At 36.6% G+C, this 25,116-nt stretch overlaps 2 protein-coding genes across 3 annotated transcripts; one reads left to right on the plus strand and one right to left on the minus strand.

Annotated features, from left to right (window-relative positions):
- Positions 1-655: 655 nt before the first annotated feature.
- Positions 656-7,532, minus strand: LOC105044829 (phosphoethanolamine N-methyltransferase). Of its 2 annotated transcripts, none has more exons than XM_019853969.3 (12): positions 7,293-7,532; positions 6,923-7,041; positions 6,486-6,623; positions 6,240-6,377; positions 5,537-5,680; positions 4,144-4,254; positions 3,903-4,044; positions 1,999-2,279; positions 1,520-1,681; positions 1,360-1,413; positions 1,104-1,178; positions 656-1,016 (listed from the first exon to the last, which is right to left on the minus strand). In XM_019853969.3, exons 1-12 carry the CDS (start codon positions 7,306-7,308, stop codon positions 918-920), a joined length of 1,479 nt encoding a protein of 492 aa, XP_019709528.1. In that variant the 5' UTR covers positions 7,309-7,532; the 3' UTR covers positions 656-917. The 2 variants fall into 2 exon arrangements, with proteins under 2 accessions (XP_019709528.1, XP_010921161.1); XM_010922859.3 differs by having other exon boundaries at positions 6,923-7,047.
- Positions 7,533-8,839: 1,307 nt separating this feature from the next.
- Positions 8,840-23,300, plus strand: LOC105049108 (probable serine/threonine protein kinase IRE). The gene is made up of 15 exons (XM_073251367.1): positions 8,840-9,021; positions 9,220-10,536; positions 12,732-12,904; positions 13,113-13,362; positions 16,780-16,872; positions 16,948-17,088; positions 17,213-17,305; positions 19,243-19,450; positions 19,563-19,648; positions 21,096-21,184; positions 22,214-22,265; positions 22,341-22,397; positions 22,488-22,664; positions 22,748-22,828; positions 22,913-23,300. The coding sequence occupies exons 1-15, from the start codon at positions 8,869-8,871 to the stop codon at positions 22,991-22,993; spliced, it is 3,051 nt and encodes a 1,016-aa protein (XP_073107468.1). The 5' UTR covers positions 8,840-8,868; the 3' UTR covers positions 22,994-23,300.
- The last annotated feature ends 1,816 nt before the right edge of the window (positions 23,301-25,116 follow it).

The following is a 25,116-nucleotide window of genomic DNA, read 5'->3' on the forward strand; positions in this document are numbered from 1 at the left end:
GACACGAGAGAGAAGGCACATAATCAAAAGAAGAGAGGTTGATGGTGCAAAGGAGATGCAGGCCAAAAGAGCACGCACGGAGGAGGCACAAGCCGCAAGAGGGCATATGCAAAAGAGCGGAGGAGGCTTGAGGGGTCAAAGAAAAGAGCACAGAAGAGCTGTGGATGGCGCTGAGGTGGAGAGATAGGTTGGAAGCGATGAAGCCACGAACAAAGAAAGAAAAAAATAAAAAATAATAATAATAAATATTATTTTAAAAAATAATAAAATATATAAAAAAATAAATATGTAATATCATCATTATTTTTTATAATAAAATATTATACAAAAGAACTATAGAAAAATCAAAAAAAAATTGATTTTCAAGATCTATAAAGTTTAAACAAGCATCATGTTTGGAGGGGGAGGCACAGAAATTGACTTTCAATAGCTTTTGCTCATGGATTTGATAATATTAGCATTGCCATCAATCACAGAAGGTTAGGTTAACCCCCAAAGCCCTAACTGTTGACCACATGACCAGGCTAGAATTGGTGATCAAGTCCATTAGCTTGGATTTGATCAGCAAATCCGCTGTAGGACTCGTACAGCCATCCATGAGCAATCTCGTAGAAACCTGCAACATTCTATCGGCGGGGAGTATCGGCGGGGAGACTAATTAAATCTGCAATTCTCATTATCTTATAAAGATTAAGATTCATTTAATAGGTTTACCACTCACTCACCCCTTTCAAAGGAGTGAAGCCATCAGATACCACAAAGATTTAAGTCACTAAAAGCAAATAACAAAATAAACCAAATCCAAAGATCAAATGCAAGTTTAAATCAACACTGCTCAAGGAAGGATCAACAAGATAAATGGGCATTATTAAAAAAGATAAATGGGCATTATTAAAAAAAGTTGCCAGAGAACTTGATCATTTCTTTTTAGCCATGAACAGGCCCCACCTCTGCTCACCAAACGAACTTCTCTTCAGCTTTGCTTTCCAACCACTAACAATTTCATCGTAGTCTTCCTGAACATCAAATTAGATTGGTATATTAAACATCAAGTACAATGAAGGAACACATAAATGCAAGTTTGTGCACCCAAAACATCCTACCTTTGAAAATTCTTGCACGAAAGCATCCTTATCCTTCTCAACAGCATCCAATTCCCTCTGAAGAACTTCTAGAAACTGAATGAAAAGTAATTAAATCCTTTAGCCTTTAAGCGATAGTATTAACATTTTGCTTCTCATTTTATGCACTGTACACCTTTGGCTTTCATATGAATAAAGCAGGAGGATTTATTGGTCAATTCACCACACAAAAACAATTCCATAAAACTATATGAAAGGGGGAGGATGAAGTCAGAACCTGATCTGTTCGATCTTCTGCAACAGCCTCGTAAAAACCAGCATCTTTAAGCATCTGATAAGACAAAGATTATATGAATATGCTATTCTGTTTTCATAATTCAACTTCTCTCTCTCATATGTGTGTGCATTTGTGTCATAGAGAGGGGACAAAAGCCAACCTGGCCATAAGCCTCTACATCATGAAGATCATATCCTCTTTGCTTGATATACTCCGCAAATGCCTCTGATGGTGTCCCAGAACTCTTGCAGTAATCAGTAATAAGAATCTTTCCTCCTGGTTTTAACCACTTAAAGAAACTTCTGAACAACATAGGTTTGTCCTGAAAATACCACGTTACCAAAACTATTCAGTGTCAACCTAATTTTGCATAGATGATGTTTCAGGTTAAGAAGAACATGGCCAAAAAACCAATTGGTTCACCAGTGTAATGTATTCTGAATCAATATACATACGACAGTTATCAGGATTTTTAATCTAATCATAAACAACCCAGTATATCCTAAAAGAATGAAGCAGCTGAGAAGCCTACAGTCCAATGTGAACCACATGATAAATGTTCGCACTCAAAATCCAAAAACAGTAGGTTGAAAATTTTTACTCCACCATTCCTACCAAATGCTATGCGAGGTGACATACTTGTATGTGAAGGATAGTGTCGCGGCTGTAGATCACATCAAATGTATTATCTGGATAAGTTTTCTTGGTGCAGTCAGCAACCTCAAACTCAATTGAGCACTTGCGCCCAATGGCACGTTCAAGAGCAAAGGAGATCATATTTATTGAAAGATCAATCCCAACCACATCCACATCCAAGTTCTCAGCCATATAAAAGTCGCCTCCCCCAATGCCACATCCCACATCAAGGACTTTCTGTCCAGGATTAAGTGCCAGCTTTGCCACAAATTCCTTCGTAGTCTCTGATCATATAAGGACAGTAAAATATGTAAATCAAGGAGGAATTAACACAAAGAAAAGCAACAAGAATATTATCAGAGAAGGAAATAAAACTGAAAGATTCACAAAGAAAAATGATTAATGAGTGTAATGGCTATATTGTGACTCTTTAAACTTATTAAGGATTTTGATTCTGTATATCCTCATTTAAAGTTGCCCAGCATTCTGTTCTTTCTTGTTCTTCTTTAGAGAATGTATGTTTGTAAAAAGTTCAATATTGGACACTAGCAAATAAACAAAACTTCATAAGGAAAATACTCTAACATGAACAGACAGTTATGAAAAGCACAAGGTAAAAAAGAAAACAATAATTGTAAGTATTAACAATACTGTAGGATTGTGAGCAACCAACAACACCAGACTTAAGCCAATGAGTGCTTGCAAAATAAGCCAACTCCACAAACATTTGCAGTAAGTATAAGTTCATCGCCATCACTATTTTCTTAGCAAAATATTCCCTTTAGGCTACTAAACGTGAGCCCTTGCTGTCACAAGTTTGAAACATGGAAACAACCACTATGTACATAAGGGTAAGGCTACATACACTGACCCTCCCCAGACTCCTCAATGGCAGAAGAGTCCTACACTTGGCCACCATTTTTATTCCCTCTTGACTGTGCACATCATACCCCAGTAATTAAAAGACATTCCAAACTGCTGCTCTGCTATGTATAAAATCATGTATCAATGTGTGTATAAGTGTTATGCAGCACTGTACAATAACAATCCAGTAGCATAAGCTTGTATCCTGCTTTCTCATTCAGGTCCATGTGCAATCATCCTAACCAACTTTGTTTCTATTCAAGAAGTTTGCATGCAAAATATATCTTTAAATCCTAAAGAATCAAAATATCGTCTCTATTTGTATTTGTTTAATATAGCTTAACAGCACTTATGCAACCAAAAATGTTTAACATGACAAAAGTGCCATGGGGTCTAAAGGAATTTGACATGGTAACATTCAAGAAATTTAATGAGTTATCTGACTATACTTTATACATATGCATGTACATATGTATCTGCACATATACAATAAACAATTAGTTGGTCGAATCAGTTCACAATCTGATAAAACTGACAAATTGTCTACTAAATACAAGTTTATGGCGTGATAACTTTCGTATATGCATCATGATAGTAATGACATCATGATTCATGGTCTTCAAGTGTTACAGACTTCACAAAAATGAAAATTTGAAGTGTTTAGATAACATGTGGTGTCATGTGGTGCATAACTCTCATACCACAGCTGATTCAAATACTTCAGGAAAAGATGAAGCAAATCAATATGCTTCTGTCTAAATAACATGACAAATTGATGTCATGCATATTTCAAATACAATAGGTTAAAAAATTTGCGAACAGAAAAATAGCCAGCAGTTATAAGGGAAGAGGAATCTGGAAAAATTTCGGTGTCAACCCGATTGCTTAAACTATTAGAACAATCATCTTTTGTAATTTTGTTTTTCAACAAATTCAATGCACACAGGAACTACTGCCTAGTTGTGTAGAGTTACGCTGAAAATTGTTTTTCACAATTACAAAGGAAAAAGAAGACCAGAAAAGGTAATTGATAATATGCATACCGATTCCTCCAGTGCTTACAAAACCTTCTCCAAAGACACGCTCATATCGTAAAATTCCACTGCTCTTGTACTGCACATTATCCAAGAAGCGCTGGAATCCCCTGTCATCAGTGGATCTGACCTTTTGCCATAACCAACAGATCTACATAATTTTCACACACTCAATTAACCATTCTATTTGGAAAAGAAATCCAGTACACATGAGAGAGAGAGAGAGAGGGAGAGGGAGAGAAGGATTTACTTGATTTTGATTTTTCTTGTTCCTTACATAAGCCCTAATGCACTTGAAAGTAATGAGAGAGAGTTCAAAGGAATTTCCTACGCCATTGAAGGTGTGGCACTCTTTAAAAACCTGTATTAAAAACTCAAATCAGAAACTAGAAAGACGTTAAATTGAAAAAAATTAATCTATACAACATGTGTGCTTCCACAAGCATATAAGCAGCCAATTTATGGGGTTCATGAGAGCTAGAAACAGTCTCCTACTGTCTTGGATGACTTCATACTAGACATCAAGCAGCCTCAAACAGGGAATGACATTGGAAAAAAGAGGCCAAAAGAAATACAAATGAAACAAAGATCCAAAGTAGCAATAACAGCTGCTGTTACGACGAGACTGATATTTGCTTCCAAATTTTTAAGGGGACATAAATAGTCACAACATCCAAAACCAACAGACATTGCAAGGAAGCTACATTAGCAGTTTAGCAATAAGCTTCCTCACATTTAGAGAGAGGTTACTATCTAAGGGTTCTAATGAGTGTTGAGAAAGAGTCTTGTCAATTGCCAAGAGAGTGAATTTCAACCAAACAAACTTCAAAACGTAAATTGTATGTTATATTTGGTACAAAATTTTAGTAATGTTCAATATATTTTACCTTTATGCAATGTCAACTTCATTCTAAAATTGTCCAAACTACATGCATAAAGAATCTATAGAACACAAAATATTTGACAGTTTTGTGTAATAACTTTTCCAAGTTTCTTTTATTTTTCTTCTATTTTTCATTTTGTTTGAATTTTCTTTTTTTGACCATAAGCTCAAAAACAAGATTTCTGAAATCATCAACAGTGTCAAAACAGAAGCTTCACAGGCCCACAGCTGAAACTGAAACCAAAACTGTATTTTAAACCTTCTTCCAAATTGTTTTTTTATTTTTTTTTAGGGAAGTGAATGTTTGAAGTGTGCTGTGAGTATGTTGTTCTTTAAGCATCCATATGTCCAACAAGACACTGGTTTTGGGGAACTTTCCACCATGATACTATAAGTCATATATTGTTGCCACACCTCCCATGGAAATATTAAATGCAATTGCAGAAAAATTCTTGGATTAATTCTTTTTTCATATCCATCTCCCAATCTTGTAAAAGCTATTTCGAAAAAAATATAGAAAAAAAATCTGTTCATGTAGTGAGAATACTAATGCTTCAAAAGTCTTCAAAAGCACAGATTTGCCTAACTCAAAGTCAAAACACTTATGGAGAATTATCATTTTAAAAGCTAACATGTTTGGTCCAAGGAAGAAGATATACACCCAAAAATTTCAGTCAAATAGAGCACCCATCATCAAAAGAGACTATGTGCAAGACTGAAAGAACACCAATTGAAGGATATTGACAGTAATGTATATTACCTTAGTATAGAACCTTGGTTCCCGGTAATGTGTTGGGTTGGTTTTCCTCTTAGAGTCTCCCGACTGGTGGAAACAAGATTCTCTGAAGAAAATATATCCACCAACCTTTAACCATTTCACCATCCTTTCTGCCAGCCTTTCCACCTTCATCCAACAACCAAAAAAGATTAGAAAATGACATAGGAAGCATTTCAAAACAAAAACTCGCAATTTGAATGCCAATACCATAAGTATGTAATTCTTAACTCACAGCATCAAAGGTCCATATATTAAATGGCTAACCAAATAAAGCAAATATGACCCATGTAGTGCATAAGAACTAGAACACCAAGCTAACATCCCATAAATAAAAATGCATCAAATTCAATTATCGCATCAATCCACCTACTCATAAGGTCTGATAACAGTTTAATACAATGTAAGTAGTAAACTTAGCTTTCTTTAAGAAAATTGCCGGTAACGTTTTAATTAAATGTACATATCTATGCATGCATACAAACACACATACATTATAATATAGTTATTGAATTTGTAATTATATGGTTATCTGGTTTAGTGGTGAAACTTTGAAAGCAACAATGTAATTTTATGTCAGAAAAAACACTGATCTTCAGAAATACAAAAATACCTAAATTTCCAAATTAGGTGAAATACAATTAATGAAGTTAAAATATAATAGCATCACTTGTCAAGTGCAAATCACCTCATTATCTGACAGATACATCAGTAACCAGTTTGAGAATATCAAGTCCACAGATTCTTCTTCAATCAGCAAGTCTGGAGATGTTACATCGGCACACATAAAGCTTGTGTTTGTAAAATGCCCATTGATGCTCTCATTCTGCAGATAGAGGGTAACTCAAGATTAGATGTCTAGTGAGAATATATTGCATCAAGATCTACTCTTCATAAACCAATAGTTTCTCCACAAGAATGAACATTTGAGTACCTTTTTAATCACATTTTCGATGAAATCCAAAGCCAGAACATGACCGGCTTCTTTTGCCAGCTCACCAGTAAAGCGACCAATACCAGCCCCAAGCTCCAAAACTGATTTTCCTTTATATGGCGGAAGTAAAGAGAGAACCTACAAAAGAATAAAATCAAGTAACATAAAATGAAATAGCACTGGTGTCAAAAGTCTGGTACATTATAACATGATAATCATGAAGAATAAACAGTAAAATACCAACACAAAAGGCAGAGTGGCATTCTACTTGAAGACAGATCCTCATTTATCATAATAAAAACATCAGAAGGCAAAGATAATCCGATCAAATAATTTACAGAAAACTCCTTTTTTTCAAAATACTAAGTAAAATGATCCATAACACCGCCTGGGATATTTCCCGAATTGCATGTGAGAAACAAAGAGAGTAGTATTACCTCGGGCCTCTCTTCCTTGTCGAGATTGGTGGCACGGGAGTCCAGCATCATGGCCGCCACGGTAAGGTCCTTGGAGTGCTCCATCCAGTAGCTCTTCTGGACCATGCGCTCCTCCTCTCCTGCTCCTGCCACCAAAGCACACCGTCACCATGACTACTACCCAACTCATCATATCATCGTAACCAATAGCATCCAATCACAAACAAACAGCACAGGAGAAGCGTTCCAGATCTAGATCTCTTCATTTTTTTCCTCAAACAAACATAACTAAAAATTAAAATAATCTCGTTTTGTCTTGTTAGATCCAGATCTGAGATCGAATTTTTTTTTTTTTTCTGTTAATGTCAAGAAATCGTTTAGATCGACTTACCACTGACGGCAGCCATTTTGTTCGTCTTGTGATTGAGGTGGCTGCTCCGACTGCGTCTGCTAAAGAAGAAAAAGGAAGAGAAGGAGCAGCAGCTAAGCGCCCTCGATGGCAACGCGAGAGCGAGAGAAGCTCCGAGATCTGCGGTTGTATGACCTTCCCTTTTGCTGCATCAACACTTTCTTCCGGTACGCCGAGTTGCCTACGATTTCTTCGCCCCTCCTCCCTCTAATCGCTCTTTGATCGTCCAACTGCGGAAAATGGATATATATATATATATATATATATAGTCTCCGGAGAAGCGAGGATTGAAATTAAACCCTAGTACTAAAGTAGGATCGAGAAAGTATGATCCGATCCGCTATCGAACCCCAGGACTACTGAGGTAGGATCGAAAAAATATGATCTGATCCGTGGATTCAATTCATATTTAATTAATTATAAATAAATTTAAATTTACATTAAATAAATTTAAATTATAAATAAATTAATTTATTTAATTTATTTAATATTTAAATATTTAATTTAACCGTAGTCGATTTAATATTCAAATCGGATTGAATCAAATAACTTATTTAATTTATTTAAAATTTATTTAACCTATTTGTGATCCATTTAATCCGACATGTTTAACTTATTTAATTCATTTAACATCTATCTAATTTATTTAAAATTTATTAAATCTATTTCTAATTCATTTAACTTAATTTATTTAATTTATTTAATCCATTTAATCGGTTTAGTTTAATTTAATTTATTTAATAAATAAATTAAATTAATTTTATCAAATTATTTATTTAATAAATAATTTAAATTTAAATTTAAATTTTTTATTAATTTAATAAATAATTTGAATTTAAATTTTTAATTTTATGATTCAATACCTATTGATCCGATCCATCATCGAATCCGAACCACTTGTCACCCCCTGTTAAAGTCGGGCCCTAATTCGGACCGGACTAGGTTATAAGTTTGGGCCAGATTTCTGGAACGAGGCCCACATTTTGCATCGGCCCCGTAGCACGAAGCCACCAGCGGCAGTTAACCTTCCTCCGATGAAGGCGACAGGAAGCGGGGGAGAGGCGCGGATTCAAAGGGTCGAGAAAACGTCGGTCAGGCCATGGCTTCCGTTTTGTAAGGACTGATATTAGCTCCAAACCTTCTTTTTTTCTTAAAAAAAAAAATCTTTTCTTTCTTTCTTCTCCCAATCAATATTTCCCGTTGTCATCTATCCATTTTATCCTCTTATATATAACTAACATATTTTTTCTATCTCTCTCTGTTTTCTCTTTAAAAGAGAATAAAAAGGAAATAAAGAAATAAATCTTCTTTATATCCGGAGGAAGTAAGCGCCTACAACCAATTCCAATCTCTCGGGTTCCCGTCCAAACCATAAGCACGTCGTGGTCTCGAATGGAGGTAAGTAAACCACATAATTGTATCTTCTTGAGGATTCTTTCGTGCTTTGATTTTGCATGGCCGGAAACCCTGACGAAGTTTTTGTGGCGATCTTCCTTCTCCGTCTCTGTCCCCGTCTCAGGGTGGGAACCGCCAAGTTACCTTTGACGCGGCCAAGGAGATGCAGTCCCCCCGTTTCCGCGCCATCCTACGGGCGACGAGCGGCCGCAAGAAGCGAGGCCCCACCGACGTCAAGAGCTTCTCCCATGAATTGAATTCTAAAACACCCCACCATCTTCCAATCCGAAAGCTTCGCGGACTCAGCAGCCCCGAAGTAATGATTTCTTCTTTTTCTTTCTTTCTTTCTTTCTTTCTTTCTTTCTTTCTTTCTTTTTTATGAAAATGTATGTGTATTATAATTGTTTCTTGTTCTCCTCTCCCCTATCTGATGCCTTTTCATCATCAAAATTCAATCATTTAGCGATTCATCGCACGGGCATTCATTTATTTCATCCGCATCCGATTACTGTAGGATATAATGGCCTTCATTCGAACAAAGTTTAATCGCTTGAAGGATGAAATTAATGCTGAGCTTGGTGTATATGCCGGTGATCTGGTGGGCATGTTTGAAAAAGCTGCCGATGAGCATCCTGAATGGAGGATGCCCTTGGAGGACCTCTTGGTCGTAACGCAGAAGTGTGCGGAGATGCCTCCAGATGAGTTCTGGCTCAAATGTGAGGGAATTGTTCAGAATCTGGACGACCGTCGCCAGGAGTTGCCCATGGGCACGTTGAAGCAAGCTCATACCAGGATTCTTTTTATCCTCACAAGGTGCACTCGTTGGCTTCAGTTCCAGAAGGAGGGCATTTATGGGGAGGAGGACCATATTCTTGGTCTTCACCAGCTTAGCGACTTGGGGGTCTATCCAGAGCAGACTGGTTCGGGGGAGGCAGGGCAGGACCCCAGGAGCGCAACGAGTTCTATAAAAGATAGGCTCATAAGGAAGAAAATCCTAGAGTATCGGTATCTGAGTCAAGATTTTGCTGGCCGCCCATTAAGATACTCAGCGGAGACAGATTCACCAGCAAAAATGTCTTCATGGAAGAAGCTTCCATCAGCTGCTGAGAAGAATCTGAAGAAATTCCATGATGCAAAAGATGAATCCCCCATGAAGAAGGTATCAGATTCTTTGCCACAGGCAGATAAAACTAAAGTGGGTTTGGATGAGACTGCTGAAATCCTCGATGTCTCTGAGCATTGCTCTGAGATCTTAGACAGTTTGATGCAGCCATCCTCGAAGGACCAAGATGTCGCGAGTGATTACTCTGAAGGTAAACAGATCCTAGATGATGGGAGGCCGAAAATGATATGTAGGATTTGTGATTTTGAGATACCAACCATACATGCAGAGGGTCATTTTAGAGTATGCACTATTGCCGATAGATGTGATTCAAAGGGTTTAACCATAGATGAGCGGCTGGAGAAAGTTGCTGAAGTCCTTGAAAGGATTCTGGCCTCCTGTACATCAAGGAGTTCTGATACGGTGGCTGTGAACCAAGAGGTTGCAAAAATCAGTGCCTCATGTATTACTGAAGAGTCCGATGACATGTCTTTATGTCAGAATAACTCATCCTCTCCATCTGCTGGCACTAGGGAGTGTTCTCTAGAAGTGGCTAGTGCTCTAACCATGAACAACCTAAATGAATTACCGACAATGCTGAATGGTTCACATTGTGCATCATCTTCAGGAAGCATGTCTCCACAATCACCCTTGACGCCAAGGACTAGACAGATTGAGTTGCTAATGAGTGGACCGAAGGCACTTTCAAAGATTGAAAGCCTTCAACAGGTATGCTCTTGTTCATCCATTTTCTTAACATAGGACTGCATACTTGGTCTGTAGAATTAGATGGTCGACTTGGTATTTGCCTCAACAGTTGTTTTTGGTGCTGAATTTTTTTTATTTTCTTCTTGTTCTCATGATTATGGCATAGGATTCATTTTATACATTAATTGATGTAAGTCATAAGGAAAGAATATTAATCAAAATATTTATTCATTTGAGTGGTCCATTTGACGGCATCATTTCTTGACATTGATGAGCTGCTAATATCAAGGTTTTAAGTTCTATGCGGCAAGAGTGTCTTGATTTTTCTATGGAACTAGATGCTCCACTATTCTATCGAGTCTCAGTGGCCGTCCAGGTTGAGCATCCTAATAAGCAAGTTTTTAGGGTTCCTTTTGGTATTGCCATAGATAGTAGTAGAGCTTTTATCTATAGAATGTGGGATAGTAAAGCTTTTACTAATAGAGCTTTTAATGAAAAGCTATTTAATGTTTACTGGCTACATTTATGAAGTTCTATGGAACTTTAACATTTGTTTGGTAACTAAATTCCGAAAGTGCTTTTAATATCAAGTAAAGGTAGTAATGGATATTACAGTGCTTTCAATTGTTAACTAGTTGTGCTATCAAAAATGGTGATTATAAAATATTCTTAACATATAAATTATTTGTATGAATATTTTAATCTAAATAATAAAATAAATAAAAATTTATATTTATAAAAAAATATAATAATATTTTTATTCTAATAAGATTATTTTAACATAATAATGATAATAATACAATATTAATGTAATAAAATATAATATAGTATGATATATACGTGATTTCTGCGGCCACTCCTCATAGAAGAATAAGAAAGATGAAGTTTTCAGCAAGGTATGCAGTCTCAATATTGGACTCTGTGCCTGTAGGAGAACCAATATGGTACGGTATGCTATCATATGCAACCTCAATGTACTTTCTCTCTCTCTCTCTCTATATATATATATAGACCTTTCAAAGTTTTTAAGCTTTCATTATCTAGTTTTGAGTGAAAAATAGAGTGTTTTGAGTTTTTTTTTATGTTTAAATGCAATATACTTTAACTTTTTATATTACATGACTAAGGAATGGTGTATGCAGTATATATTGAATTAAGTATAATTTAAAATGTAAAATACTTATATTAAAAAATTGCAGTACCCTTTTTCTCCTCTCCTCTCTTTCTCCACTTTTACTTTGAAACAAAGGGAGAAAAGCACTTCAAGCCCTTTTCCCACAATTGTTGAGGCCCTGAATTGGCATGGGGCCCTTACGGGGCTGAACTATTAGGAACTGAGTGATTCGCCCTCGTAAAAACCAGTTTGCATTGGTTTGGGCCAAATAACATACCAAGAGCACATCCTATCCCAGGTTTTGTTTGGGGTCCTGTATGGGTCAATTAGGATTTAACCCAATTAGAACCATGACTGGTAGTGGAGTAGATGTGGTTATTTTAAATCAAGTTAGTGTCAGCCCGATTTTCCCCAGCTGAGACTTGACTGGAAGATCAAGACCCATATTTTTAATTCTTATTCATATAAATAATAGAGATACTTATGTTAAAAGTTAATTATTCTTAAATATCTTCAAGCTTTAGAGATGTAATTATGCACTCCTGTTTAATTTTGTTGCATGTATTCTCATTTAATACAATCAGATGGTTAAGATTCCTTGGTAGATGAACCATTATGTTTTGATAGACTTAAAATTTCAACCAAGTTGAGCTTGAAACTGGATGGTAGTAACTTCAGACGAGACCTTTTTAATGCTGTGATATAACCTGACCAGTCCATTTTCTGTACAATCACGGCTATCGGTGACGCCGGAGCCATACTTGTCACAACTCACCTGCACCATAGTTATGTTGTGCCAAATACTTGGTATGGTGTTCAGATTTTCTTGGCCCTAAAAATGATACGATGTATCATGATGGCTTTTTGGTTCGTCTATTTATATGCCTAAGTTGATACACTAACGCTGCAATAATATTCAGGAACTTTGTCACTATTGATATTTTAATACTCCATCTTGTTTCTTGTTTATTTTTTGTCACCGGGTATTCTATGCAAGGATGCCATATCAGAGTTATTTCTTTATTTTAAAATACATGTGGTTTGATTTTTATCAACCATAAAATATTCTATGCATATTATAAACTTCTGTTTTTACTTGCAGATAGAGAGTCTATTGCATATTGTTCGTGACATTGCAAGTATAAAAACTTACAACTATAGCTCGTTGGAATATTTGAGCTCCTATCTGGAAGACCTAAATGCTGTTATTGACACTAGAAAGGTTGATGCACTTGTCGTTGAGACATTTGGAAGACGGATAGCTAAACTACTGCAGTGAGTTCAATTGTCAGTTACATAATTGATGCCTCCCAAAGTTGTTGACGCTATGTGGAGCCATAGTACAATTAATTTACAGTTATACTATTTTAATCAACACTTTGTTCATTAGACTAAGTTCAATTCTATCTAACCAGTTGTTTTTGGATTTCGGTCTACTTCATTTAGTTAGTACTGCACCTTGTTTAATCCTCTAATTTGACAGGGAGAAGTTCATACATCTATGTGGGCACATAGATGATGCTAATAAAGATTCTTCATGTATTATGGTTGGTAAAGATGGTTCAGCAGAAAACAGAATGGGTTGTAGCTCACGAACAAGCCCTTTGAATGCACGGTTTAAAGATCGAACATCTATTGAGGATTTTGAAATAATAAAACCAATAAGTCGAGGGGCATTTGGACGAGTTTTTCTTGCAAAGAAAAGAGTAACAGGCGACCTTTTTGCGATAAAGGTACTCCATACTTGTTCTTGTTGGATATTTTAGGGCTGAAAGATATGCATTACATTTTTTTTTTTTTCAAATCTCTTCTTTAATGGATGTGTCATTATATCGCTTGAAGTCACCTGGATGCTTTTCCACTTCATTTCTCCATGATAAAATTATATCAATAATGATGCCTCTTATGGACCTGATTCAGTATTCCATCTCCAGTTGTACCAAGTTTTCTGTCAACAAGCGATATCAATTTATTGAACAAACTAGCTTTTTCGTTAAAGGAAATTATTGGATCTGAAATCTTTGTTACCTGCATATCTTGGCCATGGTTTCTTTCATTCCTTCATTTCTGTAAACATGAGATTGTTGAATATATTGCACATTATGGCCTGCTTCTGTTTGTTGGTGACTTCTGATCTTACTCAACAAGTCATCTCCTTTAGGTTGTATGGGATTAAAATCTCCAGGTTGAACTTATTCTCCATGAGTGGTATTATCGTCTATATCCACTGAAGTTGTAAGATCATTTCTGTAGTTGTCATTTTAACCCCATATTGTCTCCATTTCTGCTGGTTTCACTGGTTCTCTGAGTGCTTATGCTTTAAGGATGGTCATTGGAATTGTTTGTCATCCATCAGATTTGATGAAATTGTGAAGTGCCAAATTGATGTAGACCAAGGTACAGGTTAGATAATCTGTTCTTGTAACTTTAATACGAAAGATAAAAAGAGATTGAACTGAGAAAAATGAATGAGAAAAAGTAAGGAAGGCAAAGGCTCACCACAAGATATATTTTTATTTAAAAGAATCAATCTTCATATTATTAACTTTACTATCTTTAAATAACCTCATAAAAAGAACGTGTGAATGACAGAAAAATTCATAACAATTTCAAAGATTTTTTTGTCCAATCCATTACAGAGTAAGTGTTTTATAATGATTTAATCAAAATGAATAATATTAAAAAAATATGGAAAATATGAAACTATTTCCTAACCAGCTAAGACTTAAACTTCTCTTGTTTGAGAAGTTTTGCAGCCAATAAGATTCTCTAAGAGAATTCCTTATCTCTTAACCCTAAAATGCATCTGAAACTCTTATTTTTAAATTAGGTAACCTCTACTCTGATTAACATCATAAATAGATGTACATAATCCCGTTATTTTAGTAAAAACTCCAAGCAGGTTTCAGATGTAGAGAATGATCTAACTAAAATGATACCAAAAGAAATAATACAAAGGCATATTGCCAAAAGATTTTGACCAGAAAATAGACATTCTGGCAAAAGAGTTTGAAGGGACTTCTTGTAGAGCAAGTTTAACTTGAGCAGTGGAATTGCCAGCACTACTCACAGATGGCAGATTCATTGTTACGGTCCCTCAAATTCTGGTGATGAACAATGAGTACATTGTAATAGTAATGGTCCTCTATAGAACTTTCAAAGCTTGAAGATCCTATTCTGGTGTAAAAAGGTCACTCATGCATCATGCATATGTCAGGTTTAATATTGTCTGCATGCCTATCACTACAACAGAAGGTGGTTGTATTTTTGAAATAAAGACACAATGGCAACAATTGTTAGGGAAGATCTGGTGCATTTAAGTAGAAGTTATTAATCTTTGGTACCCTGTCATATTGCTTTGCTAGAAATGAATGTTTCATAGGGGGGAAAAAGTGCAGGCAATGATGTACTATAATAATTCATAATATTGGTACCAGTTAGTAGTCATACAATCCATCTTATTTGGACTCGTCCACTAGGCACCAAACCCATCAAATATCTTAAAAGGTGTTTCCTTCAATTCTTATAGTCCTGTGGCAATTGTTAGTACCTTAATGATTAAAGGCATGGTTACAAAACTCGATGGAACATCCTACGGGATGCCAGGACAGGATACTGTCCCAAGTGTTGAGATGGAGCCATCCTGCCATCATCACAACGTGCTGATCAGCGCATCCTGGGACATCTCCTATCCTAAGCGTTAGGACAGGACGGGACAGCAACCATCCAATTTGAAGGAAAAACCAGAACGATCCCGCCCATGGGATTTAAAACCTCGATTAAATATTTATTTGTCATTGTTGACATCTTAGATTGTCCTGGTTTCTATTGCATATCTATAAGAATTGAGTTATTGAATGTTGACATCTTGCATGTTCTATATGAACATGCATCATGCTTCAGAATACTTGTACTTCTACATTTTCATTAATTAATTTCTTAACCGATATATGGAAACCTTGGGCTGTAGTATTATTGATTTTTTCATCAAGCATTGCTCTTGAAAAGTAAAATACTATGGTTGCTAGCTCCATTGGCCGAAGAAGTTGATATATCTTGGAGTTGGTATTGATCACTCTCTGGATTAACTATTATGCCTTTTTTTTTTTTAAGTACAATGATGACAACCAACATGGAAAACCTTGTTTCTACTAATTTCACTTTTATTGAAACATCAAAATGATCTTTCATCTTTTTCTTTTCTTTTGAAAAAAAAAAATCATATAATGGAGGTGCCAATTACAACTATATCAAGCCTAGTTCTGTTTGATGTTTTTTGCCATAAGATATTCCTATAGATTTTCTTTTTCAGGCTAAACCATGAATTGGTTGTGAAAGTTTTGCATGCCCACATACATATATACATATGTGCGTGCATTTTTGTGTATGTATGTACATGTATATACATTTTTCGGCACAAACTACTCAAGCCATGGACCATGGATCTCAACCGCTATCATTGCTGAACTGATGCTGCCATGCATCCAACTGTGAGGTGCTATACACATACCCATGCATTAATTAAAATACACCTCTATTAGTTCATCTCTTGCTTAGGGGAAAGAAAAAAGGGAGCGCAGTGCACTAATACAGGAGTGCATTTTTTGAGAAGAAATATGGGAGTTCGTCTATCTAATGAGATCACAGCGATCAATACTTCCTCCAATGTGGTTGTAGCTATCTATGCTTTTCCTCTTGTAAATGCATTGCATGGGCCTGCAACTAGGATATATGTAACTTAAAAGGGGCTCATCCTAAATATTGGAGGTTAATTCATCTGTCAAACTAACTATGATGTGGGAGCTTAGAGTACATCTCATATGTCCAACATGAAACTCCCCAGTTTAGACCAGTCTACCAACTAAGAGAAGTCAAATTTTGCCATTGACATATATAATTTGCAAATTAATATGCTATTTATCGATTTCTTTAATGTTGAATTATCAGCAGTCTGTGGTTAAGTCAGGAATTTAGGTGTGACCCATGCTGGACCTATACCAGAACTGACATTGGATAGGCACCATACTCATTAAATTCTTCTTTTAATTACAAAGGATTTTTTTTGTTTTTAAGTTCTCTTAATATTTTTGACTATAGGAAAAAACAATCATCCTTCATGCTTGTACTAATATCTGTTTACATGAACATAGGTTCTTAAGAAGGCTGATATGATTCGCAAGAATGCAGTTGAAAGTATCTTGGCTGAACGTAACATCCTAATATCAGTTCGCAATGCTTTTGTGGTGAGCACACCTTTAAAAGTTTCAATGTTACGTCTTCATGTAGATATGCATATTTAACTTCATTGCGATCAGCAGGTCCGATTTTTCTACTCCTTCACATGTAGGGAAAATCTGTATCTGGTCATGGAGTACTTGAATGGTGGAGATCTTTACTCTTTATTGAGAAATTTGGGTTGCTTAAATGAAGAAATGGCACGGACTTACATAGCTGAAGTGGTAAGTACACAGATCCCTTGTTTGATTGCAGTCGTGACAAAAAGCCTTTATTTTACTGCATTGGCTACCGCAAGAAAGGTCATTTGCAAATAATGATACAACAATAGAATATAACTTTTTTCAGGTACTTGCATTGGAGTGTTTGCACTCTATGAATATAATTCATCGAGATTTGAAACCAGATAACTTGTTGATTGGACGGGATGGTCATATCAAGGTCAGCATGCCACTATTATTTTCTATCTGTTGCTTACATATAATCATGGTCATTATTAATATAGTTGATCATCCATTTACTAAAGTGATGTAAATTCATGATATCTCGTGCATTTTACAACACTTAATCGTGCAAGGTCTATAGTATCGAAACTGACATCTATGCTAGTTGGCAGCAGTATAGTGTAGTATGATATTGTAGCATGTTGTTCCGGTGCATACTGACACAAGAAAATTAGAGAAAGAGAAGGAAAGAGAGGAAAAGAGAGGAAGGGAGGGATAGCTAGGGGGAGAGAGAGACAAAAAAGAGGGATCGAGGGCTTTCGAGCCCTCTCTCCTCTGGCGCTGTGTAACAGGGGTTTTGCCCTTGTTATGTGTATAGGAAAAGGAAAAGAGAGAGAGGGAGGCAGGGAGAGGATGAGGGAGGAAGGGGGAGAGATAGAGAGGCCAAGAGAGTGAGAAAGAGGGCGCTTTCGAGCTCCCTTTCCTCCCGTATGGCATAACAAGGGCTCCATTTCCTTTACATTTTGGTGGCAACTGTTGATCTTACTTCTTTTTTTTGAAGTTTATTTTAAGTGAAGTTGGCAACAACTGCCGACTTCACTTTAAAAAAATTCAAAAAAATATATAGAAAGGGGACAAAGCTCCTATTTCATTTTGAAATAGGAGCTCTACCCCTATTACATAGAGCCGAAGGAAAGGGGGCACAAAAGCCCCCTCCCTCTCCCTCTTCCCCTCCACCCCCGCCCCCCCCCCCCCCCCCCCCCCTCCCTCCTCTCTCTTTTTTCTTCTCTTTTTTTCTCTCACTCCCCCTCCCTCACCGGTTTATCAAACCAAGGGGCAGAGCAAACCATGTTGATCTATCCTCGGTATGATTCAGTATGCCCCAAACTAGGTGGTTTAGGATGGTATTGCATTCCGAACCATGTTTTTGAAGTAGTGCAAAGGTCTAGTATTTTGATGTTTGACACTAACATAATTAATTTACTAACTCAAGGAAGAATAAAGAGACAATTTGCAAGGAAGACCATATCAGACTGATTACATGGGCCTCTCATGGAAAATATGGTTCATGATATGTCCACTTCTGGGAATGAGGAGATGGATGAGGCTCATAGAAGTACCAGGCAATGCATGTTGACATAGTTCAGTCTTGGTTATAATCTGCATATTTAGTAGCCTTAAGAAACTTCATGTTCCTTCAGAAGAATGGCTCTCCTTTTCAAACTTTTTCTGAATATGGATTTATAGTGATAAATTGATAATAGTATCCCAGAGGCAAAACATATGGGACCAGGTGTCTTGATATGTTGGTAGTTACTATAACTAATTCATAATTTTATATGCTGATCGAGTTGCAAACTAGATAATGTTAAAGTATCAGCTCATCTAGCAAGCTCTACATTTGCAATTTGTTTGCTCTATAATATAATTGAATTTTCTTTTTACTAAGTTGGGATGGAACAATCAACTTCAAACTTGTCTTAGAGGTTGCTTAGCTGAGTGAGATACTTGACCATTGCAATAAATGTCTCACCTCTTGACAATATTTCAGAATGCTCTTAATTAAAAAGTGCATGTTGTGATATCATCTTAAATTTCAGGATCTAGCATTTATTGCATCTTAGCAAACCTTGCCTTGCATGGTCACAACTGATAGCTATTTATTGATTTCAAATCCACGAGGTAGCTTGATTAGTGATGTGATCATATATAAGCTCAAGAACAGGTTGACCAAGGTTTTTAGTGCTGTGTGCTGGTGCAGTACTGGCTTGGCATGATTGTCATGCTGCTGCAAACTTGGCTTACTCAGGAAATGATTGAGACCGCTTGTTTGTTGATTTCACAGATCAATCAATATAAGCACTTAGCTTCATAGTGAGTAGTACACCATTTCTTCATGAGTTCTTACCAAACTCTCATATTTTGTTGGTACAGTTGACTGATTTTGGGCTCTCAAAGGTTGGTCTTATCAACAGCACTGATGATTTATCAGGTCCAGATCTCAGCGGTGCTGTTCTATCAGGTGATCATGAACCACTGGCTGCAACAAAACGAGCACAGAAACGGGAGCAGAGGAGAAAGCAATCTGCTGTCGGCACTCCTGATTATTTGGCACCTGAGATATTATTGGGGATGCCACATGGTTTGTGACATTAATTATTGTTGAAAAGTTAATCTTTTTTCACATTAAAATTTGAAAGCTTTTTTCACATTATAAATTTGAAGAATGTGACTATATGATGCTTGAATTGTAGGCCCAACTGCAGATTGGTGGTCTGTGGGTATTATTCTTTTTGAACTGCTTGTAGGTATTCCCCCATTTAATGCTGAACATCCACAGGTAATTCATTATACAATTCATTGGTCTTTCAATAGAGTTGTTCCAGCTGCATACACTTTATAGTTAGAGAGCTTTATTTCCATGTTTTGGGTTCAGCTTTTTGGAACCTTTTGGCAAGTATTCCTATTTTAGAGCAGACTTTGATGTTATTTCAAGTCTTCATATCCTTTCTGACCACCTCCATCTATGTTGCTTTAGATCTTTTTCTTATTTTCTTACAATTTTGAATACAAACCAAAGTACCTCTCCTTACTAGAGCCTTCTTAGATCTTCATTGTACATGTCCATGCCATCTCAATTGATTTTCCATCACTTTGTCCTTAGTTTGTGCAACTTCTACAACTCTTCTAATATAACCAATTCTTATTTCATCCTTTAAGTTTTAATACAGGTCCATCTTAACATTCTCATTTAGTCAATGTTTTCATGTACATTTTTTATTGCCTAACATTCTGAGTTATACAGCATACCCTACCTTATAGAGTCAATATTTCATAAAAACAAAAATAGAACCACCATAAGGATTGTGACAAATTAGTGGCATAAACCAGAATCCAAGTTGCTCTCATTGATTGTAGAAAATAAAAAACTAAATATTGTAATCTTAAACTTTATGTGAATAAATTCCAACTCTAAAGGATCTATTACATTCCAAGCAGAAAATAAGACAAGAGGTCTCCGAGCTTGCTTTACACTTTTGTTATATGTCCACATATCTTAAAAACTTACCATCATTATAAGTTAGGGTCATGTTTATTTGATCAACTCTTGTACTTTTGCAGAGGCATTTCTTGCCAGTCTTTTTTCTTGCTATCCTCCATCTTAGCTCTGCATGCTCTTACTAATATTAGTGTGCATTATATTATTGACTTTTCCATCCTTAGAAGCTCTTTTCTTCAAAAAGCTGAAGGAAGAATTAGCCTTAATTTTTATTATTGATAATATTTTGTAACAGCTAGCTTGGGCATCATCTTTTCTATCCACATTGCAATTTCAGAGTGATAACTAGATTGTGGAAATCTATTTTTGAATGCAGAAGAAGCACATCAATATTAATTATTGACTTTGATCATATAGCCGGGCTTGAATGTATCTTTATTCTACTAAGCAAACATGCAAAGTTGCACACTTTGTACGGGGGCTTATATGACTTCCTGCAGTCGTGCTTTTATTGTGTTCCTTCCAAGCATCTTAATTTTGCATGACTATTGCATAGAATGGTTATATTCGGTTGCATGTGTTACATGTTTCTGTTGTTCTTCATTGTTTTATTGCACTCCATTTTTAAGCTTTATATATTCTATGCAGAAGCTTCAGTACTCCAAATAGTTCATGAACTTGGAAGTGTTTTTTTTCTTTTCTTTTTTTTTTCTTTTCTTCAAATGACCATAGATCCTATGATTGTGTTATACAAAATTCAGTTCTAATGCCTCTAATTTTACTGCAGAAAGTTTTTGATAATATCATGAATCGAGATATACCTTGGCCACAGATACCAGAAGAGATGAGCTGTGAAGCTCATGACTTGATTGACAAGTAAGACCTGTAAAATGATTTATTTGTTTTATGATTTGAAAGTGTTCTATTGCAAGCATTACTTTCAAATGTTTTACACGTTTATGTTGTCAGTAGTCTTCATTGATTAATATAAGTTCATATACTTGAAAATCCTAATTTTATCATAACTAAAAGCAGATTCATTTTAAAGGAGTGATAACTAAAATATTAACTATCTCTCCAATCTAACTAAAATATGAATATCTCACCAATCAACGTACTAGAAAAGAACAAGATTAAATCCCATATTGGATTTATGAAGCAAGTAGAAAAATAATATCTAATAAATTCACACCAGTAACCAATCCCTGCTCCAATGGAACCTGGTGTCCTATAACCACAAATAAGGGCTGGTCAAGAGATCTTCAAGAAGGGGAGATGCTCAACAGATGGCAAGAGAATGCACTGCAGAATTCGAGGCTTACTACTGGGTTACAGTGTTTAGATAGATGAAGCATGTCTAAGGGAGAAGGGAGATAAAGGAGAAGTGAGAAGAGCAACTAAAACATCTGCCTCACTCAATATCACAGCACGCAATACATTGTCTAAAATTGAGCCATATTTACTCCCAGGGCCAATATCACACATGAAACCAGATTTAAGGTATATAAAATCTTTTCTAAAATAGTGGACAGGTGTATGTTCCATTAAATTTGTTGGTACTGTTGTTAGTATTTTTGGTTCTCATCAGTGGTTTTGGCTTTTAGATGACGAAATTCCCAAGCAAAAGTTACTAACTGCACTTACCTCTTTGTTTGATGGATAACTACTAGGTTAATATTTTTGTCTGCACCCAATAATTTGTCATACTGCTGATATCTGTCTGTCTGACTATGCTTTTTCTTGAACATGTGAAAATTGGCTAGGATTGAGCCTCACATAATGAAATATGATTACAATATCCTGAACCAATGAGTCTAAAATTTATAATAGTTCTGTTCTGTGATTGAAAATTAAAACCAAGCATGTTATACTGAACTGGCTGAACTCAATTTTCCCTGCATTCAGATTGCTAATTGAAAACCCAGTCCAAAGACTTGGAGCAACTGGAGCTGGGGAGGTAAATTTCTTTTCTTTTATTTAAACTTTGGTAGTTATTCCCTACGGTCTAATACAAATTTAATCATCAAGGCAGGTGAAGTCGCATCCTTTCTTTAGAAACACAAACTGGGATATGATCACCAGACAGAAGGTTGAGTGGTTAAACTTCAGCTGCTATCCAACATGTTCAGTATTTGCAACCCAACGTCATGATTGATGGTTTTTGCTTGTTTTGCTGCAGGCAGCATTCATTCCTTCAACTGAAGGTGAAGATGACACAAGTTATTTTGCATGCCGTCATCCATGGAACACAGCAGATGATGATCTCTGTGCAGCATCTCATGATTATGATGATATGACTGATACATGCAGTATGAGCTGCAGCAGCAGCCCTCACAGTTGGGACCTGGATGAAGACGTATAAATATTACAGCTTTTACTTTTTGTTCCCCAGCAATCTCAGACCTCACTCATGTTATACTTGATATTTTTCTTGTGCAGGGAGATGAATTTGGCAGTATGGCAGACTTTGGAGCCCGAACACTCTCTGTAAAGTACTCATTCAGTAACTTCTCATTTAAGGTAGTGCTTAATCAGCATCTGATTACTTGCATCCATTGAATAAAAGCTACCTGAACAAATAACCTTGTATTTTTGTGTGCTCAGAACTTATCACAACTGGCTTCCATGAATTATGATCTGATTACAAAGTGTAGCATGGATTCAGCAGATGCTTCCAAACCCTAGCGCCCACATTGGAATGATATTGTGCTTTCAATGGCCACTATTTCAGTCTCAAGGAATGGTTATCTCATGAGATTGAATAAATGAACTCGGTATCATGCTTCTTTGCATATCGTTGGATGATCAAGGGCATGCTGATTTGGTCCTACTTAATTTTGACACATGGTCAACTTACACACAAGAAAGAAAAGTTAAATTGTACAGGAGAAATACTGTTTTTTCCAACTTGATTATTTAATTCTTTATTTAATGGTGTATTTAATTGCCGGTCCCTTCATTGACCGAACTATAACCTTTAGTTGACAAGGACTTTAATACCCACCCCATGGTTCAAAGTTTCTTTCATTCCCGATTCCTAGCAGTTGTGCAGACTAATTCTACATTATGTATATCAGTTACAAATAATTATATACACGCAGATAGAAGTATGTTCAGGGACAGTGTAAAATGTGTGCAGGGAGAATATAACCGCGTACAAGAACTAAAATAAGTACGTACAAGCAGGACTAAAAATTAAATGACATGGTCAAGGGACCGCATGTTAAAGTCCAATCAAAGAAATGACTGGGTGTTATTTTCCCCTATTTTTTCCCTACCTTGAGTTGTATATAATGTCCTCTCTCTCTCTCTCTCTCTCTCTCTCTCTCTCTCTCTCTTTATTGACTTTGGTTCTGATCTACCCATGTAACCCCATGTTGTTGTATTAGCAAATTCGTGAAGATTTCTCGTTTTGACAATTGAAAACTATTTTGTTCGAAAATATTTGGCAATTCTGTTTACAAGATGCTACTGAGCGAGACAAGGTGCCAGCATGTGCAATTCAATCATCCAGATTATAAATTTGTACGATCATCCAGATTATAAATTTGTACGGCAATGATTTATGGTGATTAAACCCTGAATTTTTCTGCTTATTGTGGCTTATATTCAATAGCTGCCGCATTAATTGTGCTTGTATATTAATTCTAGAAGGATTTGGATCATGGCTTACCGATGGCAATGCAACATTAGCAAATGGGACAACATTTCTTCTTTTTTTTCTGTTTTCTGCCAGTTTAGCACTGGGGAAAAAACTGTAAACAGATATTGCTTATCCCCAAACTGTTTGTTTGTCGTGACATGTGGATTGATGCCTCAGCTGTTTTATATGGTCTGTCTTAAAGTTATTCCTTAATTTGGGATTAATAATTTTAGAATTAAATAATTTTAGCCTGATAGGATTGATTATTGATTGGACCAAACCCACTGCTGAGCCTGCGGATCCATCGAAGCAACAAGCACGCAAATGGACAGAATGAGAAAAAGTGCAATGCACATATGTCTATGCATATAGCTTCGTGGCTGGACTGGTCCACCAGCTCATCTGATGTTACCAAAATTATGCCGTCGCCGAGAAGAAGAATCAAAACTTGATAACTAAATACGTAGTAGGATGATGACGCCTCTCTCTTGTTGCATCAGGATCCGATACTATAAAATATAATAAAAAAATAATAATTATTGATACAAAAATCCATCCGTACCGGAGAAACTGGAGTCGAAGGAGTCGCGGTCACCGCCGGAACCTGCAAAAGAAATCTAAATCGGAGATGGGGTTGTTCCGGCAAGATCCTCCGACGCTCAAGTCAGTTCTCTGCCTCAACAAGAATGGAGTGCTCGAACGAAAATTTTAGCAGAGTTTTGAGATAAAAAATAGAACTTAGAGAATAACGTATCTGGGGTTCCCCTTTTATAGGCGGAGGGAGCAACAGACTGATAGCGATGTCTGTAACCGTCTGGCAGTGGGCTGCCCAGAGTCAGGAGGAGTTTGTTGCGAAGAGTAGTGGAATGGAATCATGGCTACCACCGGAACATGCCACGTGGAGTCTGTCGCGGGGAGTGGAGCGGCGTCCGTTGTCGCGACTTGCCAGAAGATGGAAGAATCGCACGGTATCCGTCGCAGGAAGTGGAGCAGGATCGTGGGCATCATTGCGGTCTGCCAGGGAGTAATGGAGCCGCACGGAATCCGTCGCAGGAAGTGGAGCAGAGTCGTGGCCGTTACTGCGGCCCGCCAGGGAGTGATGGGGCCGTGCGGAATCCGTCGCAGGAAGTGGAGCAGGATCGTGGCCGTTGCTGCAGCGCGCCAC

This window comes from Elaeis guineensis, chromosome 2 (genome assembly GCF_000442705.2).
Source record: "Elaeis guineensis isolate ETL-2024a chromosome 2, EG11, whole genome shotgun sequence".
In the NCBI taxonomy this organism is placed as follows: domain Eukaryota; kingdom Viridiplantae; phylum Streptophyta; class Magnoliopsida; order Arecales; family Arecaceae; genus Elaeis; species Elaeis guineensis.

Excerpts from the sequence above, each read along its gene's own strand:
- LOC105044829 (XM_010922859.3), bottom strand. Across the intron at positions 5,681-6,239 it reads TGTATCTGTCAGATAATGAG|GTGGAAAGGCTGGCAGAAAG; the intron begins GTGATTTGCACT and ends TGTTGGATGAAG. Across the intron at positions 1,017-1,103 it reads TCGTGCAAGAATTTTCAAAG|GAAGACTACGATGAAATTGT; the intron begins GTAGGATGTTTT and ends TTTGATGTTCAG.
- LOC105049108 (XM_073251367.1), top strand. The coding sequence starts at position 8,869 with ATGCAGTCCCCCCGTTTCCGCGCCATCCTACGGGCGACGAGCGGCCGC. Across the intron at positions 12,905-13,112 it reads CGGATAGCTAAACTACTGCA|GGAGAAGTTCATACATCTAT; the intron begins GTGAGTTCAATT and ends CTAATTTGACAG. Across the intron at positions 13,363-16,779 it reads GCGACCTTTTTGCGATAAAG|GTTCTTAAGAAGGCTGATAT; the intron begins GTACTCCATACT and ends ACATGAACATAG.